This window comes from Bos mutus, chromosome 19 (genome assembly GCF_027580195.1).
Source record: "Bos mutus isolate GX-2022 chromosome 19, NWIPB_WYAK_1.1, whole genome shotgun sequence".
NCBI lineage: Eukaryota > Metazoa > Chordata > Mammalia > Artiodactyla > Bovidae > Bos > Bos mutus.
Window position 1 is genome coordinate 14231432 of NC_091635.1, and position 12734 is coordinate 14244165.

At 56.7% G+C, this 12734-nt stretch overlaps 2 protein-coding genes across 7 annotated transcripts in view; both read left to right on the top strand.

Annotated features, from left to right (window-relative positions):
- The first annotated feature begins 552 nt into the window (after positions 1-552).
- EFNB3 (ephrin B3) lies at positions 553-6597 on the top strand. Its single transcript, XM_005894804.3, has 5 exons — positions 553-1071; positions 3230-3522; positions 3687-3779; positions 3890-3994; positions 4427-6597. The coding sequence occupies exons 1-5, from the start codon at positions 950-952 to the stop codon at positions 4834-4836; spliced, it is 1023 nt and encodes a 340-aa protein (XP_005894866.1). The 5' UTR covers positions 553-949; the 3' UTR covers positions 4837-6597.
- Positions 6598-12497: 5900 nt separating this feature from the next.
- The window catches only part of DNAH2 (dynein axonemal heavy chain 2), a 108195-nt gene continuing 107958 nt past the window's right edge, over positions 12498-12734 (top strand). For all 6 annotated transcript variants that reach the window (XR_011467942.1, XR_011467943.1, XM_070389410.1 and 3 more), the window contains exon 1: positions 12498-12617. The gene's annotated coding sequence lies outside the window, so the exon portion shown is untranslated. The remainder of the gene's footprint in view (positions 12618-12734) is intronic.

Sequence of the window (12734 nt, forward strand, 5' to 3'; positions counted from 1 at the left end):
AGTTTCTTCATCACTGCAATGGGGATCCTTCAGCTCTGCCCCTCCCCACCTCACAGGTAGTCTAGTCGAACCACTCTCCTCGCTCCCCTCGCTCCCATAAAGTGCGGAGCCTTCAAGGTTATTATTATGCTCTCCAGACCTCCCAAGAGCAGCGGTGTTGTTTTGGGATGGGGGAGGAGGCGGCTGCTGCGGGAGGGAAAGGGGCTGGGTTCCTCGGGATGTAGAGGGCGAGAGAGCCTTTCTGGATTTGAGAGAGCGGAAGATTCCAGCCGTCCCGGCGATCCCAGGGCAGGAGGGGAGGTGGGCAGAAACTAAGCCAGAGACCGAGAGTCGCAAAGACAAAGGGGGCGTGAGAGACCGCACAGGGGAGCAAGGCGGGGCGCGGGGTTGAGACAGCTGGGCGGGCGGGAGGTGCGCGAGGTGAGAGGGGTGGGGGACGTGGGCTGCGATCTTGCCGCCAGCTCCGACTCGGGCTCCAGCTCCGGTTTTTCCCTCCGCCATCCTCTCCCCCTCCCCGCCTCTCCTTTAACTCCCCCCTCCTGGGCTCGGGACTGGTTTCCTCCCTTAGCCCGCTGCCCTCAATCCCAGCGAGGCTGGGGCTCCGGCTCGGCGCCCCTTTCCCCGCTCCCTCCCCTGGCGCCCCATGCCGCCCCCGCCCGGCCCCCGGCTCCCCCAGTCCCCTACTTAGGCCCGCTCGCCGATCCCGGGGTGCCGGCGCGTGGGCCGGGGGCATAGGGCGCCTGCAGACCGCCCCTGGAAGGGCTCCTGTGGGCTGAGAGCTCCGGAGCGGGGGCACAGGCGGAGCAGGAAGCGGGTCCGCGTGGGAGCCGGGGGCATCTGCCACCCGGGTGGCCCGGGCAGAATAGCCCGGGCGGCCAAGGCAGTCACCCCCCGGGGGTGAGCGACTTTGGGGGAGTTGGTGCCCCGCCCCCCAGGCCTTGGCGGGGTCATGGGGGCCCCCCATTCTGGGCCGGGGGGCGTGCAAGTCGGGACCCTGCTGCTGCTCGGGGTCTTGGGGCTGGTGTCTGGGCTCAGCCTGGAGCCTGTCTACTGGAATTCGGCAAACAAGAGGTGAGCGGCCCCGGGCTGGGGAGACCCCACACCTCCTAGGCAGGAAGCTTGGAAGCTTTGGGGACTTTGAGGGGCTGGGTTCTCTGAGCTGGGAGGAGGCTTGGAGGGAGGGTGCTGGTGTGTGGATGTGAGCTGATGGGTAACCAGACAGAGGTGATCTTGGGAGCCAGATTCGAGAGTGGCACACAGAGCTGGATGTGGGTGGTGATAGCCATGTGTCAAGAGTTTGAGAGACCCCCAAGGGGCAAGGATTTGAAAGTTCCTGGGTAACCCGGAGGGCCAGGGAGCAGTTATTTGGGTTTGTGGGAGACTTGAGTGGTGTCAGGGGCTGGGCTTAGAGGGAGCCTGGTTAATGTCAGCTCTCAGGAGAGCAGCTGAGTAGGTGCTGCTGAGGCGCTGAGAGGAAAGGGGGGTGCCTCCTTCCCCAGAAGAGACTCAGTGGTGGAGATGCGAGGGGAGGGGCTCAGGTTGGGGTTTCAGGGACAACTCACCCATGCCCATTTGACTCTTCTTCACTCATCCGTCTCCCCACTTGTGCCCACAGAGGGTAGGTGAGCCCTTGGTGGAACAATTTCCCAAGCAGAAGATTTTACGCCCTTCCTGGCTTGGGGATTTCTCGCTGGAAGAAGTCTGGAACCCCTTAAAGCCCCCATGTTCTCTCTTGCATCTGGAGTCTTGGGGACTCAGTTGCCCCTTCCCCCATCTCTGCTGCAACCTCTTCCATTAGACCTCTGTCCCATGGCATACTTCCTTTGCTCTGAAGAAAGGCCAGGGATCAGATGAAACTTCAAGCCACACAGAGTAGGACAGAACCCTTGGGAGGTCCTCCAGGTCCCTTGACTCCATGCAGATCCCATTCCCCATGAGCAAAAGAGTTCTGGGTCTTGAAAACTTCCTACTTACCCGGGGAGGCTGTGTGAGGCCATGGGAAGAGGTCCTGCTTTGGAGCTCACAACCTTCTAAGTCTTAATCCTAGCTCTGTGGCTTTCAGCCGTGTGGCCTTGGGCAAGTCATTTAACCTTTCCAAGTTTGTATCCTCAGTCCTTACAGCCTTTATGAAGATTAGAGGTAAGGTATTTGAACACATTATAAGCTCATTAAAGGAGAACAAGGGTGATTGTTCTTTGGCCTCTGTCACATTTCCCTGGCCTGGCCGCCTCCCTCCCCTTTCTCTTGGGGTCTAATCTCAAATATCTTTTCCTCTCCCAGTCTCCTACCCTCCAGCTCCCACATGCAGCTGGAGTATCAACTGCAGAGTGAGGATATAATTTAGGCTTATTCTGATAGAGTTGAGAAAAGGGAGTTAGAGTGTTCTGGGGGATCTTTGGGATGTTGGATGGGAGGGAGTCTGGGAAGATACCAGCAGCAGTCCCCTGTGACCAAGTTCGGAGACCCTCTCTGCCGTTCATGCACAGGGAGGGGCCGCAGTTGTTGGCAGGTTAGGCTAGTGGCCACTGGGGCCAAGGGAGACATGGGCTTGTGTCAGCTGTGGGTAGAATAGTCAGCTCTTTCCATTCCAAAGCAATAGGTCACTTTCCCTAGGAGGTGCGGGACCTGGGGGAAGATGGGTGCTGAGCAGGGTAAAGTCTGGGGCAGCTGGCCCACAGACCCTGGTTCCCATTAGCCCCATTTAGGGCCATTGCCAGGTTTGCCTTCTGTCACATTGCCTGGCCAACTTGGGGTCACTGGATCACCCTCCACACCCTCCTCCCATTCTGCCCCCTCTGCCTTGAAATCCCTGAAATTCAGTGGTGGCCTGGGGGAGGGGAGGCTCTGCCCCCATCGTTGACTGCCATGGAATAGTGAAATCACCTGGGAGGGTGGGCTGTGTGGTTCCAGAGAGGCCAGCTCCTTGGTAACTGGCATCCTGTTGCCATGGCAACAGGGCTGGTGATGGAGCGAGAGATGGCAGTGTGCATGTGGTGAGGGCGGGCTGAAGAGTGCATTTGGGCACACCAAGGGGCAGGAGACCTCTGAGCTGGGCCTCCTGCTGCTTCCCCAACGTGAGCTTCCAGAGCCCTTAGTGCCCACACTGTCAGAACAGACTCCCCACTCAGACAAAGGCTGTCCTGCAGGGGTGAGGAGTGATGAAGGCAAAGCTCAGGGACCAGACCTCTGACACCTCTCATCCTTGTCCACCTCGCCTTCCTCCCCACAGGTTCCAGGCGGAGGGTGGTTACGTGCTCTACCCTCAGATCGGGGACCGGCTAGATCTGCTCTGCCCCCGGGCCCGGCCTCCGGGTCCCCACTCCTCTCCTAATTATGAGTTCTACAAGCTGTACCTGGTAGGGGGTGCCCAGGGCCGGCGTTGTGAGGCACCCCCTGCCCCAAACCTCCTCCTCACTTGTGACCGGCCAGATCTGGATCTCCGCTTCACCATCAAGTTCCAGGAGTATAGCCCTAATCTCTGGGGCCACGAGTTCCGCTCACACCACGATTACTACATAATTGGTACTGCTGGGCAGAGGGCGGGGTCTAGTGGGAAGGTACCCCTGGGATTGAGGGCAGATAAGGGAAGGGACCCTTGGAGCCACCTCGGATGGTGTTGGGGCCAGGAGTGGAGATGGAATAGCGGTAGCTCTGAGCACCAAATTCTCCCTCTGGTTCTTTTCCAGCCACGTCGGATGGAACCCGGGAAGGCCTGGAGAGCTTGCAGGGAGGTGTGTGCCTCACCAGAGGCATGAAGGTGCTTCTCCGAGTGGGACAAAGTGAGCGGGGCTGGGGCACACCTGCTAAGGGCTGAAGGAGGCTGGGGCAGTATCTTCATGGTCAGGGGGCTGCTGTCTCAGCCCCTTTCTCAGGTCTTCCCCATCTCCAGGTCCCCGAGGAGGGGCTGCCCCCCGAAAGCCTGTGTCTGAAATGCCCATGGAAAGAGACCGAGGGGCAGCCCACAGCCTGGAGCCCGGGAAAGAGAGCACTGCAGGTAGGAACCAGGGGTCCAGCCTCCTGCCTTCCCTCCTCCTCTGCTCTCGGACCCTAGCTGCCCTGCCGCCACCTTCTCCCTCCCTCTGCAGTTTTGGGGGCAATGATACAGGAAAGAGGAGAAGAGAGGATGGGAGGGTGGGACAGGAATGGAAGCCAAATGAGGAAAAGACTCAATTAGAACTAATTAGCCAAGTCAGTGCTTCAATCAGCGCTGTCAGAGAAGGGGGGAGGACTGCCTGGCACGGGTTGAAGGGCTGGACACACCTGGATTTGGAATGGGGCTTGGCGGGGAGGGGAAGGGCTTAGGGTCTCCAAAGGGCCTGAGCACTACTGGGGAAGCCCATGGGAACCCCCAAGGCTGGGTGTCCAGATGCCCAGGTGGCTCCTTCAGCCCCTCCCCCTCTTTCCTCCTTCACCCCTTCCCTGCCAGGTGACCCCACCAGCAATGCAACCTCCCGGGGTGCTGAAGGCCCCCTGCCCCCTCCCAGCATGCCTGCAGTGGCCGGGGCAGCAGGGGGGCTGGCGCTGCTCTTGCTGGGCGTGGCAGGGGCTGGGGGTGCCATGTGTTGGCGGAGACGGCGGGCCAAGCCTTCGGAGAGTCGCCACCCTGGTCCTGGCTCCTTCGGGAGGGGAGGGTCCCTGGGCCTGGGGGGTGGAGGTGGGATGGGACCTAGAGAGACTGAGCCTGGGGAGCTAGGCATAGCTCTGCGGGGTGGTGGGACTGCAGACCCCCCCTTCTGTCCCCACTATGAGAAGGTGAGTGGTGACTATGGGCATCCTGTGTACATCGTGCAGGATGGGCCCCCCCAGAGCCCCCCAAACATCTACTATAAGGTATGAGGGCTCCTCCAACCTGGCTCTCCTGGATCCAGCCCTTTGTGGGGTGCTTCTCCAGTTTAATTCATGGTTTGAGGGACACCTCTAGCATCTCCTTGGCCCCCTTTGCCCCATCAGCTCCTCTGCTCCTCCTGGCTCTTGCCTCTCCTCCACTTTTAGGATTCCCTGAGACATCCACCCAACTATCGCCTGCCCTCTGGTTGGCTGTGTGTACCCTTCTGTCTCTGTGTTTCTGGGTCCTGTTCCCCTGGGGAGGGGGCAGAGACTCAGCCTCCTCCTCTAATCATGACCCAGAGATCCTTGTTCCCCTCACCCACTGAGAGCTAGGGGTGGGAACAGTCTGTCTTTTGGTTGGTACTTCTCCTCTTTCTGCCTCTCACTGTTTTTCTCTTCTCCCTCTCTTTTATTTTCTTTCTCTCTCCTCTGTCTCTAGGTCTGTTCCTCTTCCCTAGCATCCTCCTCCCTGTATCTCCTTTTACTTACCCTCTTGGCTTCTTATCCTGTGCCCCTCTCATCTCCAGGGTCGGGGCATCAAAGCATTTCTCCCCTCAGCTCCCTCTTCTGACTTCTCTTACCAACCACTCCCCTTAGTCTGCCAAAAATGGGGGCCTTATGGGGAAGGCTCTGGCATTCCACCCCAGCTCAGGGCATGGGCAGCAGGACTCCTCCTCTGCCCTGCCCCAGGCCTCTACATACTTACTCCAGCCATTTGGGGTGGTTGGGTCAAGACAGCTACCATGAGAAGAAATATGCTGTTTTGTCCAGTGGCCAATAGCAAGCTATGAGCCGGTCGGGACACTTATGGACTTGGTCTGATGCTGAATGGGCCACTTGGGACAGGAAGTGACTTGCTCCAGACAAGAAGTGACCAGGCCTGGACAGAAGTGGCCTGGGAAGTGGCAGAAGCAGTGCAGCAGGAACTGGAAGTGCCTTCATCCAGGACAGGAAGTAGCACTTCTGAAATAGGAAGTGGTCTGGCTGGAACCGGAAGTGGCTTAGTCTGGGGGGTGGGGGGAGGTGGATGGTTCATACTCTGTGGAGAAGGGGTGGGGGGGCAGGAAGAACTTCCCATTTCAGGAGGAAGCTGGAACTTAACTCTAAAGAAGATCAAGTGGACTGAGGAGGGTCTTCCTAGTATTCAGTGGCTCGTGCCAGGATCCCCCTTCCCCTGTTCTCTGTGCTGCTTTTACGACAGCTAAGGTGACTGCCATCTGCTGTGGCAGGCTCAATTTGTCTTGTTTTTCCCTTTCCATATTCCAATATAGTCCCTGTTACCCAACAGGGTGACCCCAAGAACCCATGTGTTGTCCCCAGTAACCCAGATGGCTGTGTTGTTCATCATATCCTCCCTATCCTACTCCCTTCAAACTCAACACAGCTCCCTTCTTAGTGACCAAAATGGTGGCCTACTGACTGGTCTAACTGATGGTGGTCCTTAGCAACAGCCACTCTTTTCATAGTGACCAGCTGATAACCTCTTCCAGCCCTCTAGTGCACAATTGGATGTTGCCTCAGTTTCCTCCCAGCTCATTTCCATTAGATCAGAGCTGCCCTTGAGCACCACATCGGCCACCTCAATCACCAGCCAAATGGTTGCTTTGTCCACCAGAGGTCATCTCTCTGGTGCTGTAGTTCCCAGCTCCTTCCTGATTTTTCTAATCACTCCTTCCAGGGAACAGGAAGTTGATATTGCCATGGGGGAGGTGGCGGTATATGGCCATCACCTCAATAGTTTTACTGTAAAAGGGAAATTTGAACAACAAAAACCAAAAAAAAAAAAAGAAAAAAAATAAAAAACTTGAAAAGTTGACAAGAAGGCTGGAAAATGTTTGGACATGAATTGGAATGGGGAACTGGTGGTTAGAATGACTTTCCAGTTGAAGGTTGGATTGCATGAAACCAAGGAGTAGGGAGAGGGTTGGGTGGGATCACTGAGGTGGATAATGCATGATCTGCTGAGGGAAGGGGATGGGATGGGTAAGGCGGTGAGTGAGAAGGCTGAGGAAGGCAGCCACTTCCAATGGAGGGAGAGAAAAACCCAGGTGGGAGTGGGAGTTACCAATACATCATGCTATTGGGGATGTCTGAATATAATTTCACACATGGGGGAAAACCTAAGTATCTGTTGTTAAACCAAAGTACCAGACTCAAGGCAAGTCTCAGAAACAAAGTAGAAAAACATGTTCACGTGTTCAGTCTATACTCTCCTACCCTGACCCAAGGCACTTGTATGTCCAGAAGACTCAGGGACCCAGGCATCAAGCTATCTATCCCCTGGCTCCCTGTGTACTAACCCAGGCTCTTCTCCCCATAAAACTTGGATGCCCAGCCCCCTAGACTCAACTCCATTCTCCAATCACAAAAGCAGCCGTCAGGAGCATCGCTGGAGCCAGTCGACAGGGGTCACAACCTCTGCCCTACCCGCCCCTCCCTGACTTTAGGTCCCCTCCCACTGTCTCCCATCTGCCTGGAGGTCAAGGGGTCCTCCTGGCCCGCCTCTATCCGGTGAGACCCCTGTCCCTCCCCCTGTTTGAGTAAGATGCCTGGGTCCCAAGAGGTGCAGGTGCTATAGGAGGGAAGTTGAAAACTGGAAGGCCAGGTGCTGGGTTGTCTGGAATTTACTCCTGCCTTCTAAGCCTGCACTGGAGCTTGCCTGAGGTGGGGAGGCTGGAGGCTGGTGTGGAAGGGCTGGTCCCTGCCCCTTAGTGGGGGTTGGTTGTCATGGCAACATCCCCTTCTCCACACAATGGGAAGCCCCCCTCAGCCTCCCGCGTGGATGGAGCCGACAGCCCCATCGCTGGCTATCAGCCTCAGGGACTTGGCAACCGTCACTATGGCAACCCAGAGCCCAGCAACAGGGCCCAGCAAACGAGGGAGGGGTCCATGACTGGGGCAGGGCTGTGTGTGAGAGGGGGCAAGAGAGCCAAGGAAGACTCCCCCTACACATATATCCAGAGGAACAGGTAGAGAGAAGAGAGGGAGAGCAGTGGGGATAAACAGTCTCCGTGACAGACAAACATCTCACCAAAGCAGCCGAGACATCACAACATGCTGAGAGACAGGAAGACACCTGGGGACAGATGCACAGCTGGGGAGAGGAACAGTGCATTCTGCAGTCCCTGCACTACCCTGGGATACACCCCCTCAGAGCACTGGCATCTATGGACTTTCCCTCTCCCCACACTGACAACACAAGACCTACAGCCTTCCACATGTGTGGTGACTTGTGTATCTTTTGAGCTATTGATATTTGAAAGCTCAGGTGACTTCATACAGAACAACACACGCCATCCCATTTGCCTTCTAGGTACAAATACACAAACACACTCCCAGGATATCAGCTATAACAGAAATAAGAGGGGCAGAAAACATTCATTTATCCATTCATTCGCCAGCATCATATTAAATGTCTACTTGGTTCCAGGTACTATTTCAGGCACTAATAGTATGAGGTGAATAAGGCAAAGTCTCTGCTTTCATAAAGTTCACATTTTGGTGGGAAAACGTAATAAAATTTCTGGTAGTGATAAGTGATATAAACAAAACAGCAAGGAGATGCAGAGGGTGGAGGATATCAGGGAGATGCTTCAGGTTAGGAGGGTCTCTCTGAAGAGGGACATTTGCTCAAGACCTTTAATAATGAGGAGTAAGGAAGGCAGGCAGGCTTCCCAGGTGGCGCTAGTGGCAAAGAACCTGCCTGCCAATGCAGGAGATCCAGGAGGTGTGGGTTTGATCCCTGGGTCAGGAAGATCCCCTGGAAGAGGGCATGGCAACCCAGTCCAGTGTTCATGCCTGGAGAATCCCATGGACAGAGGAGCCTGGTGGGCTACAGTCCATAGTGTCGCAAAGAGTCTGACACAACTGAAGCAACTTAGCATGCACCTAAGGAAGGCAGACACTATGGGAAGGGCAGAGCAGAAAGAGGGAACAGAAAGTGCGAAGCACAGAGGGGAAATCTAGGCGGGCTTGGGAACAGCGAGGAATACATCACAGCCACACACATGTTCTAGACGTGTCCTGTCCTTCCCCAGCCTCAGCCTGCAGGGCAGCGAATGACTAAGAAGAATCCACGATTAGGAAGCTGATCTAACTTGGTCTTCTGTGTTGCCCCTTTGTTTCTTGTGCAGGTGTGAGTTGTGTTTTCCTCAACTAAAGTTTATACTCTGGGAGGGCAGGGATGATGCCCTGAGATTTTGGGCTGCTGGGACAGAGTTCAGAGCAGGCAGGCAGAGTGGAAGTAAAGGATCTGAGAGAGCTGGTGACCACAGAAGGTAAAGCCCTCACCCAGCATAGGATGGAGGCTGCCTTTGGGGCTCTGCTGCAGATGGAAGCTCAGACTTTCTATCCTTCCAAACAGAAGCAGGATGTAAATTAAGTTGAGGTGTTTATGTTTGTGTATGTGGTCAGTGTTGAGGGTTTTAAGAAAAGGAGAATAGAGCAAAGGGTTGCAGTGGGAATTTCTGATGGAGGATGATTGACACCACAACTGGAAATTTAGTTAGAATGAAAAAATGGAGCTTTCTAAAGGGAATCATGAACATGGGGCATCCCCTTCCCCAGAGAGTCGTTTCAAGATCTGTAGGCAGGCTGGGAGAGATGTGGCAGGCTGGTTTGGAGGCTGGGGGTTGGCTGAGATGGGTTGAAGGAGTTGGGTGGGGGTAGGGAAAAGGATGCAGACTAAATGGGAGGGAAAACTTAGCACTGGGGAGATGTTTAAAAGGTAGCAGGGAAGGTGGAATACTGAAGGGAGTTTTGAGGGGACCAAGTCCCTGGGTCCCAGTAGGATCAAAGCCCTTTGTGGTCTGGCTCTCCCATTTCCTTCAGTTGCCATCAAAAACTCAGGCATGGGTTCCCTCCAATCCCAGTGGCTGGTGGTGGTGGTGGTGGGGTGGGTAGATCGAGCAGCCTGTGGGGGGGAGCGGCAGCTGGTGAGTGGGGAGGAAGCTGTGTGCTCAGCAAACAGCAGCCTCAGTGCCCAGTGGCTGCCTCCTCCCTCATCAATCAGCTCAGCCAAATGTCCTTGCATTCCCACCACCCCAAGGGGACTGGGGCTGGGCCAGGGTCCCCAGGGGAGTGAGATGGGATGGGTGGGGGGAGATGGGGGTGGTGCTTGGCTCCCCATCTCTTGGCCTCTGTTCTCTCTTCTCCTGGAAACTCTCAGCTACTCCTGTCATGGAACAGACTCCCTCCTGGCTGCGACCACCTACCACCGAGAGGGCATCAGCTACAAATCACCTGTGGGGGTCTGTTGAGGGGTGGGATTGGGGAGGGGAGGAGGGATGAGTCAGGGTTGAAGAGGAATCTTGTTTTGGTTCTCACGGGACCGGCCCAGGGCAGTCAGCAGGGAGGCTGCTGGCACAGAGGCTTTGTGCTCCCAGCTGGCTTCTCCATCCCTGATGATGCCCTGGACAGCAGGCTGAGACCTGGACCCCGGAAATGTCCTCCCACTACCCACCTTGTTCTAGCCCCCAGCCCTTATCCTCTGCTTCCTACCATCATCCAGAGGGCCAGCCCCCAGCTTACCCTAAATCTGCTGCTCCCCTTTGGGGACTGGGGCCTCCAGACCTTAGCCTCTGGCTCCCTCTCCCTCCTCCTCAGCCCTTGCTCCCCTCAGGGACCCAGGCGTCCTGCCCACTCCCTTCACCATAACAACCATTCTTTTGGAGTTGCTTAAGACTTTAATATCATTTCATTAAATCAGCTAGTTCAGAGAAGGTTGGGGGCACAAAGAGCCTGGGGTGGGCAAAAAAGGGCCAAGGTAGGGGGGCTCCAGGGGAAGAGCCCCCTCTCTCCGTGGAGATGGCTCTGAGAAATCAAATATTGACAGTGAGAGAACAGGACTTATTAAAGCTGGGACAGGGGTGTGTGTGTGTGTGGAGTTGTGGGAATTGCCAGATGCCTGGCTTCTGAGGGTAACGAAGGTTCTGGGAGGAGGGAAACCCTGAAGCAGTGTGGTACAACTCTTCTGCCCGTTTCCTCTGCCAGGTATTGAGTCTTGCTACCCTGGCTGTTTCTCAGCTGTCTCCTAGAGCCCCTGGGCACAAGACCCCCATCACAGATGTGATTGCCCCCCCTTCAGCCCTTCCCCTACCTCTACCTCTGTTGATGAGCTTCAGTAGTGTTTAATCGGATTGAGGAGTAATTAGCAAAGCGAGATGTTTGATTACCTGTTTAGCATAATGTAGGGGGCTGGGATCCCTAGGCACAGCCAAGATTGTGGGGGGGGTGTCAGAAAAGAAATGGGGTCTACACAACATTTCTTTCCCTGAGGGAGCCATGAGCCCTGCTTATAAGTCTCCCCATCTTATGCCTCCCCTCAAATCGTCACTCCTTTGGGACTTCTCTCTGGGGGATCTGACCAATCACGTCACCTCTCTGCCACCCACTGCCGAACTGGTTAGCAGGGTAGCCCTGCTTGCTGTGCAGCTGGTTGTGGGGTGTGGCAGGATCCCCCTCTCCTTCAATCCTTGCCCTCAGCAACATGAGTGTGGGCTGAGCGGGAGCCCAGACACCCACTTTGAAGATAATGGGGGGGGGGGCATGCCAAGGGGTAGGCAGGATGGTGAGGTCAGAGCTGGGTCCGGGTGTGTATTAATCCACAGGCCCTTCAGGAGTACCAGGGGCTGCCACTCCTCTCCTGCCAGAATACTGGCATAATGAGACCCGTCAGGTGTGAGCATCAACCAGGAAAAAGGGGAACTGAGGTGCCAGCTTCGCTCCTCATCCAGCAAAGAAACTGTCATCAATTTAGCTCCTCATGGAAATGTAATCAGTGGGCTCGCTGCTGGCTTTGTCTTAATTAGGCACTATTGATGGAAGCGGGGAGGGTGCCCTCCCATCCCCCTGACTCGCTTCCTCCCTCCATCTCCCAGCCCTCCCTAAAGCTTCTACCGCCCCAGGTACAGCTCAGTCTTCCAGGCGCCTCTTCTGGCAGAACAGGCCTGCAGCGCCCCCTAGCATCGGCCGCGGTCTGCCCCTCCTCTCACACTCCTCTCCTCCCGATTCCCCAGGACTCAGCCTTTGTTCTTATGGAGAGCCGAGCCCCTCCCCGGCCCGGTCACCTTCCCCAGAGAGTCCCCGCCTCCTGTCTCCCCCAAAACGAGCGACGCTTTCTAAAGTCAATCCTCAGATTCCAAAAATTCCAGTTCCGTTCTTCCTTCCCTCCCCCGCCCCGCGCTGCCCGGCGATCCTAGACCCCAGTCCGAACTAAGAAGGGGGATCGAGCGGGAGGGCAGGGGTGCTCCAGCCCCGGTTTTTCCCCCGGACTCAGCTGCAGCCACGGCTGCCTCGAAATCCTGGAGCTCCTTCTAGAGCGCGTGTGAATCTCGCAGGCGGGACCTCGGGCGCCATCTGCTGGACTCGCCCGGGATGGAGCCCGCAGACCCGGGCGCGGGGTCGGGCGCTTGGGGTTCCCCCAGCCTTTTCAGTTGTTTCCAAGGGTTGTTTCCAGCTCCAGTTCGTCCAGCCCATCCCCAGACCAGCCCCCTTCCCTCCAGCTTGCCAGATTTAGCGGCTTTCCCTTGCCCCCTAGCCTTCTTGCCCCGGGTCCCCGCCTGGGTTACGCGGACGAAGCCGTGCCAGCAGCCGCGGACTGGGGTTTCTCTGCGCCTGCGCAGAGGAGGCTGGTTCCGCAGGCTCGGGCCCCTGCCACTCCCTCCCCGCCCCACGCCCAGGGTTGCCGAGGCGACGCGTGCGGGCGCCTGCCGGAGAAAGTCACGCGGGGCAACTTCTTAGCTAGAGTGACCGGTCGGTCGGTCTAGGGAGGAGAGGGTCGGCATCGTGAGGTGTGTGTTGGGGGCAGCGGGAAGCGGGGAGAGGAAGAGAGCGAAGCTATGGGGAGAAGGGGAAGTGGGGAGGGGGTGCGAGGGAGAGTTGTGGGGGGACGAGGAAGAAGGGGCAGT